The sequence below is a fragment of the Ptychodera flava genome, chromosome 16, assembly GCF_041260155.1.
Source record: "Ptychodera flava strain L36383 chromosome 16, AS_Pfla_20210202, whole genome shotgun sequence".
NCBI classification, from domain to species: Eukaryota; Metazoa; Hemichordata; class Enteropneusta; family Ptychoderidae; genus Ptychodera; species Ptychodera flava.
In genome coordinates this window covers 24,659,473-24,681,011 of record NC_091943.1, presented here as the reverse complement: position 1 = coordinate 24,681,011, position 21,539 = coordinate 24,659,473, and the positions used below count along the sequence as shown (strand labels likewise).

Sequence of the window (21,539 nt, the reverse complement as noted above, 5' to 3'; positions counted from 1 at the left end):
AATAGAGATTAAAATGGTGTTATTTGGTGGCACTTTGGGAGCATTTTTTTCGGATTACACATCTTCCTCTGAAACATGGTCTTCTTGCTCCTCAGTAGCTTCCTATAGTTTTAAAAATTGACTATTTTGGTTTCCTGGCTTCCCTTTCTACTGCGTGGTAAAATGGCTACATTCACCCCACCAAACATCATGCATATCTCATGATTTACAATTGATTTTGACAAGCTGAGAAGCTAAAATAAGCTAAATAATATAGTTAAATTTGCATATTTGTGTTTTTTAGAGCAATTGTGGCCCTTTTTTGATCAAAACATCTATTTCTCTGTAGCAGCATGTCCAAATTGATTGGATGTGTATAGATGTGTTGAAATTTCAATATTTGTCTTTTTAGGGCAATTTATGCCATTCATGGTCAAAAATCTGTATTCTCTGAAAGGGCTTGTCCAATTTCTTTGAAATTTGCTACACAAAAACGATTATTCATGCAGATTTATTCAGTATTTGCTATCGAGAAACTTTCAAAGTTCAACCCCTTTTGTGTGTTTTTGTTGGCATTTGTTGGATAGATGGCATTCTACGTAGTGTATTGTTGAATGTTAAAACATGTGTTGCTGTTGTTTTTTGAGGCTGTTTTTTGAGAAAAAAGAATTGAAAATGCCTTTTTAAAAGCAAAATAATACATAATGACTTGATATGTTGTTTTATCATTATTGACGTGTTTCTACGTGTTCACCAATTCTTGATTCATCATTGCAACAAAATGCTGTGAAAAAAATGAAACTGATGTGGCCTGCATCTGTTTACCTTGATCTAAAAAGCAAATACAACTTTCTGTCTTGACAACCATACCATAGTATCAATGTTTTACCTAGTGTACCTGCTTGGTTTGTACGCAGGAAACAAGTAGAAAAGAGGTTCTATAATTTTATAATTTTCAAGTGATCAAAATACAAAAGTCCTGAAAAGATAAGATAATCACAACTTCCAGTATAAGGGATACAGTCACTCTAAATGTATAAATTAAAATTAAAAATGTGCCGGGAGGATGTACTAAAAAATACAGAAAGTTGCTTTCTGTCGGTAAAATCTAAAAAAATTCAAAATTTTAAAGACTTTTGCAGATTTTTTTTTTACGCCTTTGTCTTCTTATTTATTTTTTTTTTATTTTGCAAACTAGTTTGAAAATTTTTTTTTCCTAACTTTCTGCTCTGAAAATTTTTTTTTCTGTTTTTGACCACCCCCCCCTCCCAAGATCTAATGGTGCGTCCCTAACCCAGGTTAATTTCACTCGGTTCGGTTGCGAAGGTACCGTCGGCAACGCACATGGCGGGAAAGGGGTGTTAAACAATGGACATAAAGGGATTAAACCAATGGTGCACATAGTAATAAACGTAATTATCTCAGTTGTGACTCCTTCTCTACTACCTCCATGCTGTAACTAAGTAAGTACGCAAACTTGATACAAGCCCCCGCGTAGTTGGCCCAACCTAACTCTGCTACTAAGTAAGTACGCAACTTGATACAGGCCCCTGCGTAGTTTGCCCACCCTAACTACAGACAACCCTCTCCCCTCCATTACCATATTTGCCCTGGACTCATTAGCATAATTTTCGTGTACCCCTATATTCGTGTCGGCTACATGGACTATCTACCGGGCATTTGACACAAGGAGCATGGAGGTACACGCGAGCATGTAGCTAAGGGACTAGTCAGTTGCGTAGCCAGGGGGGCGGTGGATTCATGGGGGTCACCCTGTCTTTGACTTTGGTGATGGGAGCACCATGTTTTTAAAATGCCCAATAAGGGGGGTCAGTGTGTTTTTCAAGTTCAACAAGGGCTCATACTTGCATAAAATGCATTGTGCCAGCCACAAATTTCAGCATTGAGTTGCATTTTTGGGCGCCCTTCGGGCGCGTTACTTTAATAATAATAAGACATATTTTTAGAGCCCTGTCCTAGTGCAAAACTTTATATATTTGACATATATATATTTGAGATATCTGTATGTTTAAAATTTTTCGGCGCGCCCTTGGGCGCATTTCTTTAAAATATCAAACATATTTTTCAGCATGCCCTTCATATGAAAAGCATGGCAAGTTCTTGATACTTTCTGTTTTCTCTATAAGAAGCAACATGCACTAATATTTCAATCACATTTTCCTTACAATAGTTCTGGACATCTGCTTCATGCATAAAGAGAATTGGAATACATACAGCTCATTCAAAATACTGTACTCAAACTTTAGAATTGACACTTTTAAGTTCCTATCTTACAACTGACATGACACCAATTTCATTAAAACACACAGAAGGACTGATTGTTGAAAATATACCCCCAAAATTATATATAGATATATATATATATATATATATATATATATATATATATATATATATATATATATATGTATATGTATATACATATACTGAATTATTCAATTTATATTCCACCTTTTGTTAACCTTTGTTTCACACAGGGGGGTCACCCTGTTTTTGAAAGTTGGAATGGGGGGTTCAGCCACTTTTTGACGTCGGCAAAAATAATCCACCGCCCCCTAGGCCGAAGACACTGACCAGTCCCTAATACAACGGTTGTGTTTACGAGAATTAGAAATGATCAGACACTCAAAACACCAGTAAATCAGCGACGCTCAACCGACAGAGTATATGAGATTCATTGAAGACGGCATGGAGGTCGCAAGAGATCTCTTTCTACCTCCATGCCATGTTCAATGAATCTCATATACTCTATCGGCTGAGTGTCGCTGATTGACTGGTGAATTGGAATATCTGATCATTTCTAATTCTCGTATTAAACACAACCAAGCGCACCATGCTCTGTGTAGGCCCTACCGCCACTCTCCTTGCGTCGAATGCCCCGAGGAAAGTCCAAGACCAAGAATTGCTGTCTTGTTGCACAAATTTGCCTTCATCCATCATAGTGCATGGGTTTATTGTACCAAAATTTCCGAATTAAATTTTTGTCTTTATTCTCTTAACTCTGTAGACCGCGAAAGTAGGTTGCACAGCCGACTGCAGTGACCTGCAGTGAACGAGCACTGTGTGGTCGACGCCCAGCGCATGTCCTTTCTTCTAGGAACAGCCCAGATCAGTGGTGATCTCTCGTGATAGCAATACCACGGTCATTGTTGTCGCTAGCACAAAATAAACCGGAAAGTTCAAATGCACTTGAATAGCACATGGAGGTAGTAGAGAAGGAGTCACAACTGAGATAATTAAATTTATTACTATTGTGCACCATTGGTTTAATCCCTTTAAGTCCATTGTTTAAAACCCCTTTCCCGCCATCTGCGTTGCCGACAGTACCTCTGCAAGCGAACCGAGTGAAATTGACCTGGGATTGCTGATGCGACTCACTTTCTCCACAGTGTCATAACACATGCGCAAAGACTGTATCTGCGTAGCTTGGGTCAAATGCGTCATGAAAGTGTAAGAACCGACACGTTCCGTCCACGAAAAGTGAAGTTACGAGGAATTTAAGTTTTTCATTCTCAAAATCTTGGTAATTTTAACGTCGTTTTTTATATACTTTACATTCGATCGCAGGAACCTTTCCTTGTTAGAATGAAAGTTCTGATCACGAACTTTTCAATCATGTACTGAGTATGGTGCAGCGGACTGCAGCACTGCCGTGAGCGTGGGTTAAACTTGTAGTGTTTCCCGGGTGTTTATGACGCGACGCCAGCGACGCCATAGGCGACGCTTTGTTTCAATGCATCGTACGTGTTGTTTTTATATCGCGACCATTCATAAAAGTCATGGATGAAGCAGTTAAAAGCTATGCTTTCTTATTTAACCTTATCATTAATGCCAGTACAACATGATAAAACACGGCAAGAACCAAGAACTGGATTTGGAAAAAGTTGGCGTGTTATTAACAATGCTGCTCTACGATGTTTGGCATTTTTTGTGATCGCAAGCTATCATCAACTCAGTCTCCGCGCCTTTGCAGATACAAAAGCTCCCTTCCTCAATTATCTGTTCCTCGACCTCTTTAACATCGTGTACATCAAAATCGGTGGAATGACTCGAACTTCCCGACGCGACGCTGGGACACGTGACGCCATGTTTGAAGATCTGTCAACTGCCGAGGGACGGCCGAAACACCCGAACGACCCCGAACGAACTTAATCTTGTTGACTAAATCCGAGAAAACGCGTTCGCAAGTCCCGTGGGTGCTAATGGAGTAGTTAGTAAGGCAAACAGCGGCAAAACACATGGTCCCTTTGATCTCCGCGTAGTTGTGACTCCTTCTCTACTACCTCCATGAATAGCATAAGCGCTAGCACTATGCTAGCTCTTTATGGCAGGGCTGTGTGTTACCAGCGTTATACGGCCTCCCATAGTGGCTCTTGTGGTGGGAGGCCGTATAACGCCGGTAACACACAGCCCTGCCATGCAGAGCTAGCTCTAGCCGCGTACGATACCGGGCAGAGTTCAATCACGCTTTCTGAGCACAAGCATCACCAGGTATTACACTCAATCCAAGACGAGTCTGTATGTAAAAGTGTCCCATGGAGTCTGTGTATAAAACTTCCTAGCTGCAGCTGGCTGTATGTAAAATTTTCCCACCGAGTCTGTGTATAAAACTTCCCAGCTGGCTGTATGTAAAATTTTCCAACCGAGTCTGTGTATAAAACTTCCCAGCTAGCTGTATGTAAAATTTTCCAACCGAGTCTCTGTATAAAACTTCCCAGCTGGCTGTATGTAAAATTTTCCAACCGAGTCTGTGTATAAAACTTCCCAGCTAGCTGTATGTAAAATTTTCCCACCGAGTCTGTGTATAAAACTTCCCAGCTGGCTGTATGTAAAATTTTCCCACCGAGTCTGTGTATAAAACTTCCCAGCTGGCTGTATGTAAAATTTTCCAACCGAGTCTGTGTATAAAACTTCCCAGCGTGGTGTGTCTTCAGAACGAGTTTGTATATGTAAAATTTTTCCACCTAGTCTGTGTATAAAAATTCCCAGCGTGCTGTGTCTTCAGAACGAGTTTGTATGTAAAATTTTCCCACCGAATCTGTGTATAAAACTTCCCAGCTATAGCTGTGCCCTCAGAACGAGGCTGTATGTAAAACTTTGCTGTGTGTAGTTGTATTATCAGATCGAGGTTGATATAGGCCTATATAAACTTTTTGCAGCTGTGCTGAGCTGAGTAAGTTTCTTACATATAGAACCTCGTTCTGATACAGCGATACTTCATCAGACCGAGGCTGATATAAGATTTTGCAGCGCTGTCAGATACTGTAGAAGTCAGCAGCAAAAACGAGGCTTAATGTAAAATCTTCGAGCTGTATCAAAGTCCGATGTACGTATACGTACGTACGTACGTACGTACGTATGTATGTATGTATGTATGTATGTATGTATGTATGTATGTATGTATGTGAATATGTGTGTGATATGTATGTGTATGTATGTATGTATGTATTCTACATGTATATATATACATAATTCCTCTCTATATATACATTTTTTCACCTCTTCTATCTCTAAAAAGAGCTTGATTGTGTAAATTATTCTTTTTTACATTTGGCGCCTCGTACACCTTAGGGTCCTATTTCTGAAAACAAAATATATTGTTTGAAGCATCTTGAAAACAAAACTAACAATGTTCATTGAAAAAATATTTTTTTCCATTTGTGTTAGGCCTAACAGTATCATGGCAGGCATCGTGAATTTGCAATAGTAGTAAATTTGAAATAATGTGGTTTTCTCATACAGAATTTCATTTTTTTTCTTTATGACATGATGGTGAGGTGAAAGCGTATATGAGCAAAGTGTAGTAACAAAAAGTTGAGACTAATTTTTGAGGTGCTTACCTAAGATGTGTGTAATGGTAGTAAAGAAATACATATGTGACAAAAAGTATTGTGTGCTGTGTTTCCTTTTTGCATTCGAAGTACCCTCGTGCAATAATGGTACATTTCCAACTTCCAGCATATAGTCGTACCCAGATACTACACATTTGATGTTTATCTTTCACTTGAAATAGATAAAATAGGGTATAAATTGCATTATAAATTCGTCTTGTATGAAAGTGTTCTGGCTTTAAAACGCAAAATCAATTTAATTTAGATCCCCATAGCCAGGAGTCTTTACTAAGCACGGGAATGAATGACCAAGCAAGTTTTTAGCATTAATTTGAATGTTACGATCACAAGTAGTGATCACAATATAAGAAAACTAAACATATGCCGAACACTACATTTCTTTACTCAAACAACGATACCGGGAGTGATTAATCTATGGAAATACCATACATCGTTTTTGCTCCGTATATGGCCATCTATAACACTGAAAAGAGTTATTTGATTTCTTATCTGAACAAGGCTTGAGCGGATCGAAAATTCGTTGACCCAATATCAAATGGACAACGGAAGAAGGACCAATTAAGCAAAATTGATGCAAACGTTGCTCAGAGGCATGTTGCGCCAATTGCAAATAACAGGAAATTAGAGATTTGGAAGGATTATGGACAGAAGTGATGATGAAAACCATTCAACTTTAGCAAGGAACTTTTAAAGGTTCCTGATTGAATGTAGGTATTCATATACAAACCATGCAGAGGATATCTTTCCAGCTCAACCTATTTGCATAACTGAGTTACTTGGGTGATTGGGGTCACCTTAGAGACTGTTGCTAGGGGGTCGGTGCTCAATTTTGCTTTGGGGACGAAAACTTCCTCTTTGGTCATTTTAGAAACTCGGTCAAACAGGAAGAATATAGACCTTACGTCCGAGTCGATTCAGACGACCAGTCGCTTTGATATTTGTGGCTACCATAATGTTTTGCGACGTCCTTGTAAACTCCTACAGTAGTTGTTTCTTTTATTTCAGCAGTCGTTCTATTTATATCACGCAATAAATTATTTTTGACTCATAAAGAAGAGAAACATTCGAAGCAGAAAATATTCTTCATATCTGATTTATTGGTTGACAATTCCAAGGGAACTATAATTGTAAATCACATTGTTCACACTGAAAGTTTGGCACACATTTATGACTACAAGGCAATGCGGCATGTACGGGGAATGTGACGTCTTTGAGCACTGTCGCGTTGAACCAACCACCATCCTGGAAATACCCACCGGCCAGAGGATATAATGGAATAAAAATACCGCCGCACTTCCTCAAGCCTATCGACTCGTTGAAAAAATGCAGTTGATCAAATGGTTCCTGTCCTGTGCACAGACACTCTATATTTAGAAACCTTGTAAAAGACATTTCACGCCATGAAGATTCTATAGGTACAATCCGTGAGGTGAATAAATTGATCCACTGCTGAGATCGGTATAAAGATTGACCAAGAATCGTATTAAGATAAAGATATTATATTTTTTGCATTAGTGCAAGACGCATGCGTTTACTAAGAGCAATCAAACTGCCGGCCGACAGTTAACTTGGTTAAAGTCAGTGGTTTTTTGAAAGATATAATCGTTTGTAATGGTGTCTCTCCTGTTTCATACAAACCAATTGAGTCTGCGCAGTAGTGAGTTAGTTTCGGCCGGATTCGGGCGAAACTCCCCTGTATAGCGTTCACTCCAATCATCGCGTTCATTCAAATCACGCATTTCACATCTAAACAGAACACCAATCATCGCATTCTTCCCACTCGAACATTAACAAATCACAGACTTGGACCACGTCTAGTCCGACAGTAGCATCATTCAACAGTTTGCTCCACAACAGATGCCTCTGATGTTTAAAAACAAAACCATTTGTTTTGCATTTTTATATTACAATGGCCAAAAAAATCATTAGTATCGTGCTCCTAATTGTCCTAGGCAGAATCTCAGGCTGCCATTCGTTTGTCATCGATAACTCTACGGAAAGTGGCTTGACGGAAGACGAAATCGTATCTCTGAGAGACTTCATTACGACAACGATGGCCTGCAAGAATGTTACCGGGCTGACCATCGCCATGGTTCGCGACGGCAAGACCGTCTTCGCTGACGGATTCGGACATCTTCGGGTAGGCGACGACACACCCGTAACTAACGAAACATTATTCAATATCGGCTCGGTGTCCAAGACGTTCACCGCCACTCTCGCGGCTGATGCCATAGGGCGGAAACTCTCCAACTGGGACACACCTTTGCGGTCCATTCTAGGTGAAGACTTTTGGTTGCAGGGTCAGTTTCGTACCGAAGAAATCAGTCTGCGCGATGTCCTTGCCCACAAAGCTGGCATTCCCAGTTACTGGGGAGTGAGTACCGCTGCTTTGAATCTTACACGGAAGGAAATGGTCAGGTAATACAACGTGTTTCTCTTTTTCTGTTGAAACTGTATAAAATTCACATTCGGTATATTATAAGAGTAGATATTTACATGTGAAAATTCTGATCACCATTTGAAAGCCGTTTTGAGTCTGATAATTGTATAAAAGTGTATAATATGGCGATGGTTGTGCTGTTTATCAGAGTCAGTCCTTTCCACTTAACCAGCCACTTTAGTCATTCTGCAAAGTTCCGCTTTAGAATTCTAATTACGCGAAATAAAATAAAAATATGTTTCCGGTAACCCGACCTACTCAATAGCCGCTAATAACACGTAGCTGCATTTTTTCGCGTTTTCAAAAACATTCGGGTCAATTCTCTAAATTTTACCATATTTTATGGGTTTCAGCAAATAAAAAGGGAAATCCTGCAATCTACGTACCCTTATATTCGGAGGAAACACAATTTTTAAATTTGACCTATATGATGACACATTTGTATCTCAAACCTTAACTAAAGTGGTCACTTCCCTAAAATTTTCGGAAGCGAAACATTGAGCTTCTGCTAACGGATCAAGGTGGTATTGAAAAACGACCAATCTGATTAAAATCAGATGTAGAGTACGGCGACGTTTGTACTTACGCGGTATTCTCTGTAGTGAGAGGGACAACAAGAGAACACCGCGTGAATATAAACGTCACCGTACTCTACATCTGATTTTAATCGGATTGAACACTGACAGGCCTACATATACTTTGACCTATTCGTATCGTCGATCTAAGTACCTACAAGTTAAGTTGAGAGTAGTTAATTCACTGTAGAGGTTTCATCATTCGCCGGCTTCCCCTTCTCTTTTATCACGCTAAAGAGAACTTCTCTGTCACGGTAGTCATGTTGCCTGGCAATACAAATACGACTATTGATCTTACTTGTGACCATGGTATGAAGTGTCGACCTTTCTTGACCTATGTAAAAATTTGATGACAACGGTGAAAAATTTACCGTGACCACGTACAGGCATTTTTTAATGAATGACAATACGCCTCAGTCACGTGAAAAGCTATATTAGCTGTAATATTTTACATTTTGTCCATTTTGGGGGGGGGTATCTGTAAAAAGACAGCCTCTTGTTAAACCTCAGTGTTCAACTTGTCAATACAATACACAATCAACGCTACCTCCACCTTGCTCCATCAATATACTGATTCATAGTCTCTCTCTCTCTCTCTCTCTCTCTCTCTCTCTCTCTCTCTCTCTCTCTCTCTCTCTCTCTCTCTCTCTCTCTCTCTCTCTCTCTCTCTCTGCATATTTTACTTCAGGAGAATGCGTTATTTCCACGATGCCCAAAATTTTCGTTCGGGCTGGATGTACAGCAACTACATGTATGTTTTGGCCGGCTACGTCACGGAAGTGCTTACGGACAACACCTGGGAAGAAGCTGTCAAAACTGTAATTTTTGATAAATTAGGTATACCAAAGTATTCTCTGTCATTTACATAGAACCTGTAGTTCAGAAATGCACCTAAGGCTGCAATTACAAATACTTCAACGGGGACTGGAGGAATCCAAGGGTGTAATAGAGAGGGGTTTTCGTCAATTTGCACTGGGTATAGGGGAGTATCTGAGAACATTTTGTTCCCTGTTTTTATACAAATGCACAGTACACATACGCAGGCTGTGTTGACAAGCTGATTTCTGAATAAGACAACATGGCAAGGTGTGGAACAGGAGATTGGAGTTGATTCAAACGGCAAAAATACGGAAAAAATACCAAAGTTTAATATTGTTGACTTGATGAATGTTAGTTAGGCCAAATAATGGTGTAGGGGATTTGAAAATTTTGATCGTATAGAGGGATGGGATTTGAAATGTTTTAGGGTATGTAGGGGTCTTAAACGGATTAAGATTTAAATCGTGATTCCTCCTTTGCCCCCCCCCCAAGTATTTGCGAATGCATTCTAACATAATGGTGGTAACTGTTGCGACAGACGGTAGATCACGTACGGTGCAAGGTCCACAAAAGTCAATGCGACACATTTCAGATACTCTACTGTAAAACGGAGCTTTACATGTATTACAGACAGCTTGCACCTCACGTGTGTAAATAGCTAGGCCTCTCAAGGTCTTGTACAGGATGATGGACAGTACATAAAATTGAGTTGTGTTTGGTACGGCTCGAGGGATTTTGCAACACTTGTTTTTGGAAGAGTCACCCACTGGTCAGCTAGATACGTATTAACCCGGCCGAATACATTTTATTTCACAAGGATGAAAGAGTAAAAATTACAATTGTTAGTTGTAGAAGTTTAACAAAACAAGTAATCATTATGACAACGATAACATTACCTAAATTTAGGTACTTTCTGCTGAGGAGAATGGAAATAGTGCATCAGGACAAGTCTTGTCCATGGTCCAAAATTAAGGATATATATACAGAGCAAACTCAAAAGATGTCAACCGTAATGGAACTGAGAAAACTCGTCAGCTAATAATAAAGAAAACAGGAACTTCATCTAGCGAACAAATATGAACAAATATGAATTTAAGTCTGATTTGAAAAAGTGTCTTGACTATATCTACTTTAGGAACGAAGGTAGAGAATTCCAACGGCGTTTAATAACTGCATACTTCAGGTTGTGTTGAGTGATTCGCAGCGGTTTTGTGGGTCGGACTCGAAGGTTGCCATCGTGAGCTGCTCGTGTTGAATAACCATGCAGGAGAAATATAGTCAAAATAATGCTCTAGATCATGAGAAAATTATTATTCATATGAAATACAAAGTGAACAACTTATATTTCATCAACTGAAATGTGTTCAGTATATCAAACTTGTAAAACAAGGTCTTAGAATAAACGCAAAAAATCTGCAAAAGTGATACAAACGAACCATTTTCTTTTGAAAACGAATAAAGGGCGCAAGATTGGTTGTGTGTTTCATTCTATGCAATAAGTGAGGTAAAATAATGTGAATCTTATGCACGAAAGTTTTGACTTGACAATGTGTATTGCAGATACCTATCTGTTTTAAATCATTTCAGCGATCCCTCAATGTATTAAATTGGTCAGGAATGCTTTTTATCCACCATAACATCTTTAATGTTTCGCACTTCGAATATAATTTTTATTTGAAGTGAGTCCACGCTCTTATAAACGCTACATTCTTATTCGTCGGTTGATCCACGATCAACTCCCACAAAAGGATCGGTGATTTAGACAAGACGTTTGACTTTGTGTTTATTGTAAATATTAAATGTAAAAGTTCAATAAATTACATGCAGACATAAAAGTAAACGAAATACAAATAGGCTAGACTACGAAATTATTCTGTCACGTACCTATTGTAGGGTAATATTACTCTGAATTTTTTGTAAACTGGGTAAGTTTTACGAACCGGAAATTATGCCAGTAATTTGCGATATCAGGTGCCAAGTCCTTGCATATATCTATCATTGAAAAGAACAAGGGCATGTTGATCCGAACAAAATTATTCACAATGGAATAGGAACTGTAAGAATAAAGGCACTGACTTCGAAGACTTTGAATGCAGCATATTATGAACTACGCAAATCAAAACTTCGCATTTAGTTGAAAACTTTGCGTTCTAATCAAGGGTAGGACGCAACACTATACACCCTAAGGCGAAAAGTACAACTATCCTACATTAATGAGGATTTGACATGCCGGCAACTAGTTTCTGATACCTTTCTCTTTCCTGGTCGCACCCTGACATCCTACCGTTTCTATTCTTTACACTGTCAGGCATGACGTCGTCTCGTGTGAGTGCCGAGATGACTGACAATGACTGGGCAAATACGTGTTGGTCCAGGATAGACTCCGAAGGTATCAACTGGATCGAAGTAGACGAACCGGGTCAAGTCAGGTAAGAAGGAAAGTTAGTGGTACCATTCGAAAGGTCAGATAAAAATACAAAGGGCTATGGTACAGCAACCTAAAAATTGACGTAAGTTTCAAAACTTATTTATATGTTTGATTTGTTGTTGCATAAATTGACCTAAATCCGTACATAAATGTCACATGCCATGACTTCCCACGCAAAAGCCCGATAAAAGTTCACCTTTCAGACACATCTTTGTCATTTATTGCTCACAATATGTGCACTTCTTATCTCAAGCACTGGCTTGAAAGAATTGAAGTCCTGGACTTTGTGAGATAAGTCAGGATTTATTGTAACTAGAACAGTATTGACCCATTTTATAAACTCAGTCGCCTATAAATTTGCTCACGTGATTTCAAACGCAGGTGTACTACAATTTGTGATAACGCGGTATATAAAGCTTTATGGACTTTATCGTGAGTAGATAATGTGCATGAAGCCACGGCAGTGTATGCTTACAAACGTCTCGAACATTGCACCTTGAGGTAGACCTAATCATATTGAGTATCATTATCATTAACCCGTACTGAATCAGACCCATTGGTGGATTCAAGAGTCAAACTTGAATAAAATTGTCAGCAGTACTATCAGGAGAGACGGTTGGCTGGGAGCCCACGGTGTGAAAGAATATTTAAGTGAAAGAATATTACAAAATACTGGTAGAAAGCTTGCAGTACTCGCACATATCCCGTACATCTGCGATATTGCAACCTATTCTTTTGGAATCCACACGTCTTGATCTTTCATTACCTAACGACAACCCTGTTTTTACTCTTTTGAAGCTTTTTGAATGAAATAGCTCCAGCAGCTGGGGTTTTCTCAAACGCCGTCGATATGGCAGAATATATGAAGTTCCACTTGAGATACGGCAAGAACGAGGCTGGCGAACAGGTGGTCGATGAGAGCGCCCTACAAGACACTTACACTCCGACATTCACATGGTCAAGTACTTGCTGCTTGTATAAACCTTACTACCCAGTCGATGATACAAGAACAATGTACGGCCTTGGTTGGCACAAAGGATCGTACAGAGGTAGGATATTTAAATTGCTATGGGGAAAAATTTAACTGAGATTAGTATGCTCAAACCTTTCACAGGGAAACTTCGAACCACTCTCTTTCAAAATCAAGCGTAAAAATCGGAAATCTCGGTGCAAAAGTTGCTACGTGGAAACAATACGTTAAATTTACTGATTTTTGATTTTTTCAAGATGACTGCCATCCCCACTCCGTGAACTTCAAAACTAGCCTCCACAAGTAGTAGACTATAGACTTGGTTCAAGTCTGTGATTTGTGAATGTTTGAGTGCAGTGAACGCGATGATTTGTATTTTACTTTCGTGTGAAACGCGCGGGCGAGTGGACGCGATGAGCGGGGTGAACGCTATAGAGGGGAATACGGCAGAAACTAACTCACTACTGCGCAGACTCAAACGTGACGCATTCCAAATCGCTGGGAAAACCTGGCCTGGGCTGCCAAATTCCGGATAGGTTTGTACGAAATAGGAGAAACACAAGAGAAGCTATAATAAATTATTTTAATTTTTTTTTAATTCACCGACTTGAAAGTTGAGAGTCCGAATAGATGTCCCCGAGGCATATTCTACCGGTACCTTATATCATATCAACACGGAAAGTAAAGCCCTTGGTGTGAAAATAACGTTGCAACCCCATTACTGCATAACTTTCCACGACCTGTCACGGTTTGACAACCAGAGAAGTCAATTTTAGGAACATAAGTAGAACATTATTGAGATATCATCGCCATTTAGGCCAAAAGGAGTGTTGTTTCAGGTCTACACGGACGCGCATCATTTTATAGCCTTCGCATCAGTCTTTGTTTCTGTTTCTGTGGAGCAGAGATCCACGATGAATAAATGAGATTACAGTACTAAAGTTGCGAGGTGGTGAGATTTATATTAAATTCCTTTACACTCAGCAATCGATTGCAAGTAACCGAAATTCAATACAACACATGAAAATTAAGAGTTAAATGTATTTTTGAAAAGCATGCAGACGCAGACCCCCCAAAAAAAAAACAAAAACAAAAACAAAACCAACAACAAAAAACAAAAAAACAAAACAACCCAATAGCAACAAATTTTGGAGGTAAGTGACGCTCAGAAACACTTTTTTAGGCTACATAGACTGGAAATAAATGTCGGGAGTACACGTTTAATTATGTGTATAGTGAAATGGGCTCCTTCCGTGATATTTCAATATTGATATTAAAATCACACAGGTTTGAGAAGAATTATCACATTGGTTCTTATAGTGGTTACGTCTGTCGTTTCACGCTGTTTCATAGCAAGAATTCGGGAGTATTTGTTTGTGTTAACAGTCCGGGTGCAAACAGGGACAATGACACAGTCTACGCTACCAGTTTATACGCCTATGATTTGGTGCTAGGTAGGTATACATAATGTGTTATCACTATTTCACTGGCGTAACCTAGCTTCTAATTCGGCTACGAATATGAACATTCAACATAAATTCGAGGCTATATGATATGTAAACCACACGCGGACTTATAGTATTGCTGTCCTTTCCGAAATGCATCCAGCTTAGTGTGTGAGATCGTAGGACATAAGGAAATCGGTACCATATTGGTATCATTCATGGCTTCACGTTACAAATTGAAAGCACATAAAAGAGAACACCCTGAGGATAAGGTGTTTTTAAAACAATAATAAGGTGTTTAACAAACAAATTAAAAATTATGAAATATGACTGAATATTTTAATAAAATCAGTTTGTGTTTTTTCAGGTTTGAGATTCCTTTGCACTCTGCGTGCAGTACTTGAAAAATCACGAAGTCGGTTCAAAAGAGTTGAGTTGAGTTTCCGCTCCTCAGTACATTGAAAGTCACTGAAAACGTACGGATCACACCACATGACCCAGCCGTTCATGGCATCTTCAACATATACACATATATTATATTGAACACACCGCAAAACGTCCGAGTCTAGTGTACATGTCAGTAAATTTTCAATTTTTGAACTCGCTTAGTGATCTTTCAAGTATCACAGGGCGGAAAGAAAGTTCAGCCCTCCTAAAAATACCAAATTGGTTTTATGATTAATGTTCATATTTCACAATCAGATATTTTTTTCATAGACTATAAATATCCTATTCGCCTCAGGCCACGTCAGGGTCTTTTACAATAAACAACAGCAACCTCAGAACTGTACTGGTTCTTTATTTGAGTTTTGATTTCCTTTGTTCTGACGGGTGCTGATTCTATCTGTACGGTGACTTTGGAGATTATTTTCCAGTAATTTGTTTTGTAGAGATATACTTTTGATAATTTCAATATACTCCATCAGCAAATATTTAGTTTGTATACTGGCATGCATGCCATTAGCTCTGAGTAGTAGGGCCGTGTGTTAACGGCTACGCTCCGGGGAGGTGTAGCTGGTATTAGCCATGTTACACGTGTGCCCTGACACGCAGAGCTAGCATATCATTTGAGACTCGTCAATTGATGTGTGCATTGATGTCGTCTAATTGACGTTAGAACGTTGTCTGTGCGTCCTACGCTAGGTATCCCTATAAACTATATTACTATTATTACTAGGTCTGGAACCATGGTTGAACAGTAGCACAGGCTGTACCTATCCTAATCCTTGGCAGTCAACTCCCAGGACTCACCCGTCACACTCACCGATGACTGATCCCTCAAATCCGCCGCTCAGGCCATTGACGGATTACGTCGGCGAATTCGGACACTTCGCATTCGGTAATTTCTCGATAACCTTCGATGCAGAGGCACAGGTTCTGCGGTACGAGTTTGGAAAACTTCTTCGGGGCACACTTTCACCACACCCAACATCCAGCACAACGTTATTTATGAGGATAGAGGGTCCGATTTCTTATCGGGAGTACTCCCGTTCCGACACCTATCCGCACGGTTGGCCCGTCGATTTTACAGAGGATGAGAACAATAATATCGTCACTGTGAAAGTTCCATACTTAGAATATGACTACCCTCCAGTTTTCACAAAAGGCTTGAAATTGGCAGACGCACCGGAGACTCCCCCTGGAAAAGAAGATTGTTCTATAAGTAAGGCGCCAGCTACAGTTTTATTGATGCCGGGGCAGTCCTTCACTTTTGTTTTGGTATCCATCTTCGAAATGATGTTGAACTTGTACATAAAGTAGGAGAAAGCAAAGGAATGATAAAGAGATGTCGCATTGCCACTTAAGTAGCGTTTACAATTTTAAATATAGAGTAACTTTCCCATTGTATGAAGCTCAGCAGCACACACCTACATATATCTGTTATCTAATAACTGTTAATCTGCAAATAAAAAAGGGAAAACATGAAAAGAGGTGTACAAATTTTAGTATATACAACTGTTACTGTGGTTATTCACTTTCACTTCAACTCTGCTATTATTACGTCATATGCTTGTTACCTTTCGCCCACAGTACTTTGTACCTTGTCGAGTGACCAATAAGTAAAGAACTCACAAAACCATAACATGATAATGATATTGGCGTAGTTGTATGAGAATATTTGATCACGCATGATATTCACATGTACAGAGGATGATATGATGAGCTTACATTTACTGTATGCAAATAACCATGTATATCAGAGGTATGTCTACGAATATGGGGGAAGAAGGGACAACACTTTGCAGTATGTGACATCCATATATAAGAAATAAACGGTGTTGTCTGTAAGCCATTACTCTGTTTCTGTATCCCGACTACCTCTTGCTAGCTATTCCCCGAAGGGAGACGGTGAGCTGTAACACAATATACAATAACAAAACGATGGGGACATGAACATAATATGTAACAATAATGAGACCTCTGAAAAGAAAGATTACGTTAGTATTTGTAACATGAAATAATTTTATCTGTACCTAATAGTACTTATTCAATACAGGTTTTCATGGAACTACGCAAATAACCATGGCGCGTAATCAATGCCGAAACTAAGCTCGTAGATTCTTAGGCAAACGAATATGACACAAAGCCATAGACGCCCCATAGACGCAAACGAGGATACAAAGCGAAGTAAATTTGTGTAACAACTTGCTGTAGGTTGTACCGATCGGCTGTTGCACATCGTATCAACGAGAGCGTTCTTCATCACTTGGATTTGACTAAAGTGAGACAGTTCGGTAGACTTACCCCAAAATATCGCATACATTGTCCATACCAAGATATGAACTAAATATCAACTCTCTCAAAATATCCATTGCATTATGTGAAAAATCATAATTGTTCATTTCACTCTGACTAGACAATATGTATGAGTCTCAGAATATTTGTAGAAATTTGCAAACCAAATTTCAAATCAATATGCTGCGGACTATATTTCTGAAAAAAATATTTTTGTCGTCAAAAATTGAGAAAAGAAGAAAAACTAATACAAAATTGAAGATATTCCTCAGACTTTGTTCAAGTCTGTGATTTGTGAATGTTTTAATCCGGGGAATGCGATGATTTGTGTTATGTTTTCATGTGAAACGCGCGAGTGGGGTGAACGCAATAAGTGGGGTGAACGCTATATAAAGTTCTCCCGGAATCCAGCAGAAACTTACTCACTATTGCGCGGACTTAAAGGTAACGCGTTCAATCACTAGGAAAACCTGGCCTGGGCAGCCAAATTTTAAATAGGTTCGTATGAAATAGGAAAGACACGAGGGAAAATATTGCATATTATTTCAATTTTTTTTAATTCACCGACTTGAGCCAAGTCTAGATATCCTATGAAAATTAAAAATTATTATTATTATTATTATTAAAAATTCTTGAAAAACGCACTACACATACGTCACAGTGCGCTGTACAGAACACACAAAAGAATAAGCTATTTTACAAAAAACAAGTGTCAGGGATAAAACGCACCACACGAGCAGTCCTGCGGTGAAGAAAAAGTACCGCAAAGCATAAACAAATCACTGATAATACAGATTAAAAAGATAGGTTTTCAAACCGCGTTTAAAAGACTCAACATTTCTTGCAGTACGAATCTCTACAGGCAACATATTCCACAACGATGGCGCACACACTGAAAAGGCTCTCTGGCCGTATGCTTTACTGAATTTTCCGCGAGGTGGAATCAGACGTAACTTGTCTGCAGAACGGAGATCTCTGGTAGGAACATATTGCTCTATCAGCTCTGTCAAATACATAGGTGCAAAGCCTCTAATCAATTTAAAAGTAATTAACATAATCTTGAACTTAATACGTGCTTCAACAGGCAGCCAATGTAAATCAACTAGTACAGGTGTAATATGATCAAATTTGCGATAAACTGACTAAACGTGCGCGCAGCGCCATTTTGAAGAGATTGCAAACGGTGAAGCTGATCTTTGTTAATTCCATACAAGAGACTATTACAATAATCTAACTGAGATGTTACAAATGCGTGGATCAATGTCTCGGTAGTGTCCTGATCGAGAAGGTTACGGATCTTGCCAATTCTATATAATGAGTAGTAGCCATTTCTACAAACGTGGTTTATATGATCAGACATAGCACCATTCCTGTTTAAAATCGTGCCAAGATTACGTACAGAGTTTGAAGGGATGACATCAGTGTCGCCGATCCTTGGGCTAGATAGTCCCGTCGCATCAGATTTCAAGCGTGACGAGAAATGGACAACTTCAGTTTTGTCTTCGTTCAGAATGAGTAGATTTGACTTCATCCAGCTACGTACATCGTCGATACATTCCTGAAGAGAGGTGAGTACGTCATCCGGTTGCCTACAAATAACATAGACTTGGGTGTCGTCTGCGTACATCATACAATCCAGACCATGGCCTTCGATGATATCCTCCAAATCCGACAAATCCAACATGATGAGAATGACGTCCATTTTATCGTTTAGGGCACGCATGATGTCATTATGGACCCGCAAAAGAGCTGTTTCGGTGCTGTGGTTAGGACGGTATGCACTTTGGCGCTTTGAGAACAGATCAAACCTGGTAAGATGGCTATGTAGTTGCTGTACAACAATTCTTTCAAGAACTTTTGAAAGAAATGTAAGATTTGACACCGGTCTATAGTTCTTCAGCATGTTTTTGTCTAGGTCCGTTTTTTTCAGGAGTGGCCGAATAATGGCGGATTTGAAGTGAGTTGGGACAATGCCTGTCCGGAGCGAGCAGCAATTAAAAAAGTCAACTAAGAAAGGTGTGAGGGTGTTGACAGATTTCTTGATAATGTCCGATGGTAAGACATCAAGGTCACAAGACTTCGTGGAGGATCGTTTTATGACTGTCTGTACCTGATCGGCTGTAACCGGATGGAAGTCAGTGAAAACATGGGGTGGAAGGGTATCATGGGTGTCAACCTGTTGAACTAAAAGTCCGTTTCGGAGCTTCGCTACCTTGGATTCGAAGTAGGTGAGAAATTCGGATGGCAAGTCCGTGAGAGGTATGTTGTTTGGCAATGCATTGGTGTTACTTGCATTCGCGTTGGAAAGTTCGCCAACTATGCTAAATAGTTTCCTAGAGTCCGCCTCTTGGATACGACGTCGATGGTAACTAGATTTCGCGTCATCACAGCGACGAAAGTATTCAGATCGCACGGAGATGAAAATTTGTCGATCTATCTCAAGCTGTGTATTTCGCCATTTCATTTCTAGACGCCGTAGATTTTTCCTGTGTAGTAGGAGTTCCTCGGTGTACCAAGGTGCACGGACTTTATTGATTATCACTTTGGTAGTAACAGGAACAACATCATCTAACACGTCCGTAGCAGTCACGTGGAAAAATTTTGATAATATTTCAGGATTGGAGTCGCACGGGTAATCAGAGAGTTTGGCTGCCAGCTTGACTTGAAAATCATTGATATTCATCTTCCGATAGTTCCGGCGAGAAGTAGTGACTTTGGAGTTCGGTGGACGCTGTACTTTCATGCTGAAATGGACAAGGCTGTGATCGGAGATGAGAGAATTGTCGATTCTGATAGAATGTAAAAACTGGTCAGCTGATCTTGTGATAAGTAAGTCGAGAGTGTGTCCTTTGATCAGGTGCAGCCAACGGAGCTATTCATCGAAAAAGCTATTCCAGGAGCAATTTTTGAGGGCAGGGGAATTTTAATTTTGCTAGGGCAGGGGACATGTTTTTAGGTGGCAGGGGAGCAAATTTTAGGGGTTTTTTGTAGGGCAGGGCGGATATCGGTTGATTCTCCTGGGGACAGGGCTCGGCGAAAAACTTTTTGAGGGGAATTGTTTCCAGGGCAGGGGAAATTGGCAAGTTTTTTCGCCACAGGGTGGGGGAGCTTCAAAAATTCACAGTGGGGAGGGGAAACAGGCAAAAATAAGTGGGGAGTGGGTAAAAATGAAGTTTGAGTGTTGGAGGGTAAGTCGAAAAAATTTCTGTGGGAGGGCAAATTATGAACAGCTTATTATTTACCCTCTTGACTAAAAATTAGTCAGTTCACATTATTTGTCATGCACAATATATCTTATCATAGTAAGGACCTTTTAAAAAGTGCATTGTTCGTTGGCTGCACCTGTTTGATGTGTGTTGAACCATGCACATGCTGCTGCAATCCCATCGACTGAAGTAGATTGAAGAGTTTGATAGTGTCCGGTGAAGTGATGTCCTCAAAGTGAAAGTTAAAATCGCCGGCGATAACAAGATGACCTGGTAGAGTTACGGCGCTTTCAAGAAGAGTTGAAAATTCGGAGATAAATTGATTTATAGTTGCCGTATTCTTCGATGATTTTGTTGGACGATAGATAGTAATAATGTTCAGGAGTTGACTGGATGAACGGAGAGTTATGATTAATGATTCAAATGACTGGTATGCGCAGGACTGCTTTTCAACAACCTGAAAAATAACCATCTTTGGTAACTAAAACTTAAAATCATTTTTCAGTTCTGCTTATTTGCATATTTTTGATCACGATAACTTCATTTGAACAAAATCCCATCTACTGTTCCGCATGTATCCACAGGCCAAATAATAAGGGTGGTTCTCAATTGATTGCAACTTACACTTTTCTAGGAATAAGTTATATGCAATAAGTTATATACAATATTTCATGTTTCTTCTTGATTTGAACAAAACTTGCAGATCATCCCTAAGGATTTCATATGGAATTTTAAGGCAATATTTCAAGTTGTGTCAGACAGAGATTGACTCCCCCCCCCCCCAAAAAAGGAAAAATTGCCAAAAAATACAAATACAAAAACTTCACAACCATTTCAACAACCCTGACTGGGTTCTCCCCTTGGAACATGCATACCAAGTTTCAGAGCAATTAGACAAGTAGTTTCTGAGAATAAGATTTTAGACAAAAAAAAAAAAAAACGGGGTAAATTGCCCTGAAATTACAAATATGAAAATTTCACCATGATTTGAAGAAACCTGACTCAGGTCACAGTCACACCGAGGAACATGCATACCAAGTTTCAAAGCAATCGGACAAGCGGTTTCAG

The 21,539-nt window shown here is 39.5% G+C and overlaps 1 protein-coding gene across 1 annotated transcript; it reads left to right on the top strand.

Moving 5' to 3' along the window:
- The first annotated feature begins 7,687 nt into the window (after positions 1-7,687).
- LOC139114389 (uncharacterized) lies at positions 7,688-16,797 on the top strand. Its single transcript, XM_070676103.1, has 5 exons — positions 7,688-8,270; positions 9,556-9,704; positions 11,995-12,115; positions 12,913-13,163; positions 15,707-16,797. The coding sequence occupies exons 1-5, from the start codon at positions 7,762-7,764 to the stop codon at positions 16,288-16,290; spliced, it is 1,614 nt and encodes a 537-aa protein (XP_070532204.1). The 5' UTR covers positions 7,688-7,761; the 3' UTR covers positions 16,291-16,797.
- The last annotated feature ends 4,742 nt before the right edge of the window (positions 16,798-21,539 follow it).

Bases quoted from the DNA above. Each gene is read 5' to 3' on its own strand.
- LOC139114389 (XM_070676103.1), top strand. From the start codon at position 7,762: ATGGCCAAAAAAATCATTAGTATCGTGCTCCTAATTGTCCTAGGCAGA. The intron at 9,705-11,994 runs GTATACCAAAGT...TTACACTGTCAG, and splicing joins TGTAATTTTTGATAAATTAG to GCATGACGTCGTCTCGTGTG. The intron at 12,116-12,912 runs GTAAGAAGGAAA...ACTCTTTTGAAG, and splicing joins GACGAACCGGGTCAAGTCAG to CTTTTTGAATGAAATAGCTC.